Source organism: Solanum lycopersicum, chromosome 4, assembly GCF_036512215.1.
Source record: "Solanum lycopersicum chromosome 4, SLM_r2.1".
Classification (NCBI taxonomy): domain Eukaryota; kingdom Viridiplantae; phylum Streptophyta; class Magnoliopsida; order Solanales; family Solanaceae; genus Solanum; species Solanum lycopersicum.
This window is the reverse complement of record NC_090803.1, coordinates 65,491,049-65,499,867: the sequence shown is the minus strand read 5'-3', so window position 1 is coordinate 65,499,867 and position 8,819 is coordinate 65,491,049. Positions and strand designations below refer to the sequence as shown.

General features: G+C 25.4%; 1 protein-coding gene across 3 annotated transcripts; it reads left to right on the top strand.

Moving 5' to 3' along the window:
- The first annotated feature begins 576 nt into the window (after positions 1-576).
- Positions 577-6,207, top strand: LOC104647191 (serine carboxypeptidase-like 10). Of its 3 annotated transcripts, none has more exons than XM_010322040.4 (14): positions 577-827; positions 1,544-1,689; positions 2,185-2,261; positions 3,254-3,376; positions 3,469-3,571; positions 3,702-3,739; positions 3,851-3,949; positions 4,024-4,110; positions 4,267-4,395; positions 5,158-5,229; positions 5,351-5,484; positions 5,580-5,693; positions 5,811-5,856; positions 6,018-6,207. In XM_010322040.4, the coding sequence occupies exons 1-14, from the start codon at positions 700-702 to the stop codon at positions 6,099-6,101; spliced, it is 1,380 nt and encodes a 459-aa protein (XP_010320342.2). In that variant the 5' UTR covers positions 577-699; the 3' UTR covers positions 6,102-6,207. The 3 variants fall into 3 exon arrangements, 2 of the variants coding, with proteins under 2 accessions (XP_010320342.2, XP_069153532.1); XR_002027674.3 differs by having other exon boundaries at positions 661-827; positions 5,621-5,693; XM_069297431.1 differs by lacking the exon at positions 5,580-5,693 and having other exon boundaries at positions 661-827.
- The last annotated feature ends 2,612 nt before the right edge of the window (positions 6,208-8,819 follow it).

Here is an 8,819-nt window from a genome sequence, read left to right as displayed (position 1 = left end):
TATGGGTGCATGATTTAGATTTTTATAGTAGTTGTTGTGGCTATGGGGTCTTTGAAAGCTACGTATCACCCAAAAGTGAAAACGACCAAAATATTCTTTAATATTATGTTTGATTTCTTTTATTTGGAGTTGTTCGTAATAAAAGAGTATTAAATAATGTGGTGCAATCGATAAAACTATTTATTTTTTGATAAAATGTCTTGAATTTGAGTAATGAATATAGAAAAATCTTTAATAAAGAGTGATTCTTCTTGAATGGAACCCTATGCAATTTAAATCTAAAAAAATTAGAGTTTAATATAAATACTAAACATTAAATGGAAAATTAGAAGAAAGATGTTTATTAGTTGTTGCTCTCAATATGTTTCTTGATGCCCATGGAAGACATATATAAATGTCAAATTCACATCACATATATTACTTATTTTTAACAAAAAAGATTAATCGAAACTATTGAATTTGCCAAACCTATAACACAATTTCGTATGGTGTAACTACATTTGTTAGAAAATTATATCATGTATATCAAACAGTGTATAATAAAATATATATTAAAATTTTAATATATGTAACGAAATTTTGGACTTTACTACAAACTTATATTCCTTAATAGGACCCATTGGTTCATTATTATCGATATTAATAATAATATATAGACAAGTGATATCTCATTTTGTTTTTATTAAAATTGTTGGTAAAATGAGTAACAATAGTTTGTTGCTTCTTCTTCTCCATCTTCTTCTTCTTCAACAAGAAGTTACTTCGCATTCCCTTGTTGAGTATCTTCCCGGTTTGCAAGGTCGCCTCCCGTTCCATCTAGAGACCGGGTGAGCTCGTTTAAATTTTTTAATATAACGATATTTTTTTTGAGATAAATAATTTTCACGTCTCAAAATCTCCGTAAGATACTTTTTTAGAATTAAAACTTTAATATTATGTCATAGCCGGAAACAATTACTACTATTTTTATCTTAAAGTTCTAGATACTTATTTTCTTGCCTTTTTTATTACTAAAACGTATTAATACTATCTTCGTCCCATTTACATATTATCTTTCAAATTTCAAGAGTCAAACAAATCTATTTTTGACCGCAATTTTTTCATAGATCTTATAAACATTTTGAATTATCAATTATTGTGAATATAGTAATTTTTACGTAGTTTACAAATACATAAATTTAATTTCAAAAAAATTAAAGATTTCATGGACAAATTTTCGATCAAATTTAAACTGTTTGACTCTCAAAACATAAACGGTGTCATATAAATTGGGACAAATGAAATACTTATTTATTAGATGTTCGAAAGAGATCTTTGTCTTAAACTATATTTTCAATGTATAATTCAAAAATTGTTTCATGTTAATAATAGATGAATTTGGATTTTTATAGGCTTTGGATCCTACGATTAGTAGTGTATATTAGGTATTAATAATTGTGTTTTAAGTTTAATTTTTTAATAGATAATTGGTTTTGCTACTCTCTTTCTATTTAACTTTAATTTTATTTTTTTATGACACTCTAATAAATTCTTAATTAAACAGGTATGTTGGTATTGGCAAAGATAATGAGTTGCAACTTTTTTACTATTTTTTGGCATCAGAATCTGAGCCTACTACTAATCCTCTTTTAATTTGGCTAACGGGTGGACCTGGTTGTTCTTCTCTTAGTGCTATTGTCAATGAAATAGGTATTTATGTTTTTTTAAAAAAAAAATTAGTTAAAAATATTTGATATTTATAATAAAATTGATTATATTTAAATTACGTATTGTAAAGTTTATTCTACAAACAACACTCTTACTATAAATTTTTTTATATCTAAAATTCGAATCGGAAATGTGTAGTAAATGAGGGAGGCAGAGGTGGTTCAAGAAAATGCATAGCCTAAAGCCAAAAAGTTACTTATATTTGTTATGAAAATTGGGAATAATTTGATTTTTTAAAAAAAAAAAATATTATTCTTCCGAAAATGTTTACTTTGGATAAATTAACTAATCAACCTAGAGGGAGAATTAATTGTGTTTGAATCACAAAATAAAAAATAATTCAAAAATCTATGTTTTACTTTTTTTTTTTTTTTTTGCAGTGTAAATTTTACTTATCAAATAAATAATTCTCTTTTTTTTATATTCCATAAAAAAAAAAAGTCCAAGCTAAAAAATAAAATAAAAATTGTTGTCCAGGGCCATTGCGTTTTGCTGAACAAGTCTATAATGGAAGTTTGCCCACGTTCGAACTAAACCCACATGCATTGACCAAGGTAATTATACTAATTAATGACGAAATTAATTCAAAAAAAATATAACTAATATAGTTTATTGAATTTTGTATATGACAACTCATGAAATATAAATCAAATTACTAAGGAACGTTTGGCGATAGATTTTTTAAGGGAAAAATTGGTAAATAGTGTTTGGCAAATAACCCAAATTTATAAATACTAGAAAAAAAATAGTGTTTGGAGTCAAATCTCATTATTTGGGATTTTTAAAAAATTAAATTTTGTATCAAACTTTTATTTTTTTGCAAAAACAACCTCTACAGTAGTTGTTTGCGCTGCATTACATAATTTTTTACATAAACATCAAAGTAGAGATAGAATGTTCAATGAATATGAAAGTTATGATATGGTTATTGATAAAAATGATGAACAATCGACATAGTGTAACACAGTCACGTGCTCTGTCTCACTACAACAAGAATGACCATTAGCGACATTTAATTCTTAATTGCCGCTAAATATGTATTTTTAGCGATAATTGTCACTCTTTGTATATGTCCTTAAAACCTTTAGCGACATTGGTTCTAATGTCACTTAACTAATGCCGATAAAGACTTTAGCACTCTTTATTAGTATCAATATTTAATGTCGCTAAAAGATATTTTTGTTGTAGTGTCTACTTCACAATGTACGGAATGATGTTTGTTGCACCACTCCGAACTACCCTATTGCTCTAGTGTAATGGGCACCACTTGTTATTTGTTAAACTTATGGATATAACTCGTATTTCCTAAAAAAAGTAAAATATGTTTCCAAATAGTATAGTCAAACATATGATAAAATTTTACCCAAATTTTTACCGAAATAAAATTTACCAAAAATATTTGAAAATTTATACGAAAGACTAGCTAAGAGTGATCTTACAATACATTTTTTAAAAATATATATTTTTTTATTTGATATATTTTTATAAATTGATTAGACGTGACATATTTTTATAAATCTAATTTAATTTATGCATCGATTTTCAGTTAGCAAGTGTGATATTTTTGGATCAACCAGTAAACAGTGGATTCTCATATGCAACAAATGATGCTGCATACAAATACACTGATATACAAGCATGTGAATATGTTGATGAATTTCTAAGAAAGGTATACACATAATTTCTGAAATTTGATATTATAAACAAAATTAAAATCATGTTCACTTTACTATTAATTAATTATTATTGATTTTTTTTCAGTGGCTTGATGATCATCCACAATTCATCTCAAATCCATTTTACGTTGCTGGAAACTCATATTCTGGAATGACTATTCCAATTATAACACAATTGATATCAAATAGTAAGATTCATATACGTATATATATATACCAATGTATATAGTATGCACGTATTCGATACGTATATTTCTAGTAGAGCTACGTGCAATTTCATTTTATTTTTGTTAATTAACTCCACGAATTATTATGTAGGAAATGCAGAAGGCAAAGAGCCATTGATTAATCTTCAGGTCAATAATTCTTATTTTTTCTCTAATTCATAATTTAACCATACTAATTAATTACCACCATCAAATAATTTTATCTTTTTTTTCTATAATTTGCATGGATATTAATTTCAGGGATATTTACTTGGCAATCCCTTAACGTTTTCTCAAGAAAAGAATTATCATATACCTTTTAGCCATGGCATGGGACTTATATCTGATGAGCTTTATAAGGTTAAGTCACAATTAATTTTTTTAAAATTGTTTTTATACGAATTAATTAACATGTATATGTTATTTCTGAATAGGCATTGGAGAAAAATTGTAAAGGAGAATATACATACATGGATCCCAAAAATACGAGGTGTGCAAGTGAAGTTCTAACTTTCAATCAGGTTATAATATATGATATACATAATATATACATATTTAAATTTTAATGAATATAACTATTTTTAATCGATCGGCTAATTACGTAACTTGTCCTACTATATATTAATTTAAATTTTATATATTTAATAATAAAGAATATTTTTATGCTATTGATATAGATGATAAGCAACATCAATACGAAACGTATCCTAAGGCCCAATTGCGAAGAAGACCCACGTAAAATGTCGGGTCAAAGAAGATTACTTGGTCATAAACTCATCTCCTTGCAACGTGGCGACCCGTGTGCGGTTAGTTCTTTCAATACATTATAAATAATTATTATTAGGTTAATGCTAAATGGGCAGAAATTTTAAAAAATTATTGTGTCTTTTTGATTTTAAAATAAATGAATTTTTTTTATAATTTAATTAAAGGTATTAAAGTTAAAAAAGTAAAAATATTTAAAAAATAATAAAAATATTATTTCGACCAAATTCTGGCCAAAAGAATTTTTCCTTATTATTATTACGAAAAATGGTTAAAATATTTTTGAATCATGTGAAATTGAACAATAATGCTCCTAACATCAATGGTTTAGTAAAAATTACTCTTGGACATTAATTACTGCTAGCAATAACGATTTAAATAAAAATGCTCTTGTCATTAATAATTTAGCTTTAAAATGTCTCTCTCGTTCCTTGGAACGAGAAGATTTTAAAAACAAAGAGAACATATAAAATTTAAGAAACTAATAATGAGTAAACGATTATCTTTTTGCCCCTTCCATAGGAGTTTTCATTTTTTCTTTTTTACTGACTCGAAGTCACAATTCTTTAAGTCTGAAACCGTAGGCACATGCAAGTCAGAAGACGCTCTTTGTTGGCAAGGTGATACACGAAGTAATTAAATAATATATTTGAATATTTTTTACATAAAAGGTTATTATAACCTAGTAGTTTTAGACCTTTAAAACGAATTGCAAACACCTTGAATGAGTTAGTGATTACGTGTTCGATGAGTTCATTGTAATGTTAATGTGAATAACTTAATAGTTCTCAATTATACTTCAGTTTGATTGGCGTAAGCTTGTAAAGTACTGGGCTAATGACCCTAAAGTCCAAGAAGCTCTTCATGTTCGCAAGGTACATGTTATATAATTCCTTTCGAATTTCGATATTAAAACAATTCTTTTATCATTATCTTTCATATATCCTTGAATCATCAATTATTCATGTGATTTATAGTATTTTTTATTTTTCGTAGGGAATTATAGGAAGTTGGATGAGATGTAGGAGAAATATATTTATGAAATATGGTAATTATACAATCACGTTAAATAACGTTGTACCATATCATGCAAACCTAAGTACTAAAGGTTATCGATCACTCATATACAGGTAAGTAATATTCACCGTTACATTATCTTTCTGATGTATCGTATAATACTTTGGTCATATAAAATGAACATTTTTCATATACATATTCAAATTAGTGGCGATCATGACTATATGGTACCTTTTCAATCGACCCAAGCATGGATAAAGTCTCTAAACTATACTATTGATGATGATTGGCGCCCATGGAACGTAAATAATCAAGTTTCTGGGTAATTAATCTCCAAATTTAACATCCTTAATTACAATTATGAATTCGTAACTAAAACTAATTTTTATTATGTGAGTTGATAATGCTTAATCATTTTTCTAATATCGTATCCTTGTAGTTATACGAGGTCCTACTCCAACAAAATGACATATGCAACAGTGAAGGTATTTGAAATTAATTGTGCCACTAATTTTACACTTTATAAGTTTTACTATAAGAATTGAGATAATTAATTTATCTTAATATTTTTTAATAGCTTTCGATTTATTTATTTTTACTTTATTATATTTATTTTTAATTTATTATATTTATTTTTATTTAATAGGGAGCAGGACACACAGCTTGTACGGACAAGCCTGAAGAATGTTTTGTTATGTTCAAAAGATGGATAAGTGATGATCCTTTATAAATTGTCCTCAATTTCATCTATATATCTTCTCTCTATTTTTATTTTATTTTACTGAAAAATAATCTTTTCTTAACTTTACCAACTTTAGTTGTGTTTGTGAACAAAATATTTCCCTGTTTTAATTTTACATGTCATTTGGAAGAGAGGCTGAAGATGGAATTAAAATCTTGTAATGCAACATATCGATTGACTAAAATAAAATGTGAACATAATTACCCATGCAAGTTGTGAATGAAGTTCTCAATATATTTACCCATGAAGCCCGCACTCGAAACAAGTTCCTTTCATTTTTTATTATTTTTTGTCGCTAAATATGTGTCTAAAGTTAGATGATAAAGATAAATATGTTAAAAAAATATGAAAAAGGTTTTAAAATATTCCTAATTCGAAATAGCTCATATTTATACTTAAACTATATTGCGTCTCAAAATTATCCTATCCGTCATAGTATTGGGCAAGGGTGGAGCCACCTTAGTACAAGGGGGTTCATCCGAACACCCTTCGACGGAAAATTATATTATTTATACATGGTTAAAATAATATTTTATGTATATATAGTAGATGTCGAACTCTCTTCGACTATTTCCTATATCTATTTCTACGAATTTTGAACCCCCTTAATAAAATTATGGCTCCGCCAGTGATATTTGGTCATACCTACCCTTCTAATTAACAGAAGTATGTTAAGTGTCACGTATACACCACATAAGCGCCAAACGTATTCCACTTCCACGTTGATTAATAAGATTCTATATATCTAATTTTTCCCTCATTTCTCTATACTTTCGTTAATTAGAAGGACAGGTATGAAAAAAAATGATAACTTTAAATAAAAATATAATTTAAGAATAATTATGAATTATTTTAAATAGTTTAGAATATTTTTAGTAGGAAAATATATACATGAAGAGAGTACATAGGATTCTTTTTAAGCGTAGAAGGGCAAAATATGACCTTCCACCCAAAATTCTAAGTTGAACCAAAATTATTTATGGACTTAGTTGGAGGTTTGGTGGTTCAACTCGGAATTTAATAACCAAAATCATTGAATTTTTTATACTTTTCAAAATTTTCATGTATTATAAAATTATATTTTATTTTAAATAACATAAACTGTAAATAAATATTATATAATATACATATTAATGGATAATTTAAATAAAAATAAAATTATTGATAAAATACAATTACACATATGTAACCTAAAATTGGATTATTTAAATTATCATTTACAATTTTACTTTCTACGGTGAAAAATAATGACTTTAAATTACATATTTAAAGTCTTAAAAAAGTGTTAATTCAAGATGAAAGTAGTATTTTTATCAATAATATAATTTTAGATATTTGCACCTTTTATTTTCCTGATGATTATTTTTTTAAAAAAGATTTTAAAGTATTACAAAATTAACTTATCTTTTAAATATTTTTTATGGAACCTCATTAATAAAAAATTAAAAAATTAATATAATAAATATATGACACTACAGTAATTACAGATATTATAGACTTAACTAATAATTTTATATGATTTATAATATATGAATTAGAAATATTACATGTAATACGGATAAAATTAAAATTATTTAAAAATATAATATATACTATAAATAGTAATTTTAAAATTTAGAGAAATTTTTGTTCACCTCTCTACGGTAAATAGAATAAATCTTATTTTGGATTTTGATTTGGCAATGACCCGGGCAACAAATTCAACCGTAAACAAGTACCACCTCCGTTTCATTTTATATGTCTATTTTTTAAAATTTTAACAGTTAAATAAATTTATTGTTACTGTAAATTTTTCATAGATCTTATAAATAGTTTGCATTATCAATTATTATAATTCATAGTACTTTTTACATAGTTTTATAAATATATAAATTTCATTTAAAATAATTAAAAATACCATACATAATTTTTTAATCATAATTAAATTATTTGATTCTCGAAACATAACAAGTGTCATCTAAAATTTAAAAAAGGAAGTAATATATCAATGAATTTGTAAGTACGTAATTTCTAAAATTTGTTATTATAAATAAAACTAAAATCATATTTATTTAATTATTAATTAATTATTTCAGTGGCTCTTCTGTCATTGTCATTGTTTATTTGATGTTGATATTGCTGATTTTTAAGAAAATTAAACTTTTGAAAAAAAATTATAGACTTCAATAAAATATATACTCACTTTGTTTATTTTATATTTTATATGACTAGTGTGATTAATTAAGTAGGTCTGTCATTATTATTGTCTATTTGATCTTGATCTTGTTTTAATTTATATTATAAACATTTATATATTTAAATAAAATATATATACCCACTTCATTCATTTGTGAAAATTTATTGCTAAATAATAGACAAATAAATATATCATATATTTTAGAAAAAAGGGTCAAATGTGGTTTTAAACTATTCGAAATATCTTCCGTTTAAAGTTTGGTTCACTCATGCTTTCGCCGTCTAACTTTTGGTCCAAATATGCTCTTATTGCGTTAGTTGTCATGTTGGACATATCCAACTCATTTTTCATTTTTTTAAATGTCACAAGGATTGTCATGTCATTTTGATCTTACCACATGACATTTATATGAAAATAAAAAGATATTCGGACTTATAAACACTTAATCCGACACATAAATAAACCCTTTTTAAAAATAAATTATCCGATCGATTTTCAACTATTTTGTTTAATTTTTATTTTTTTCGATA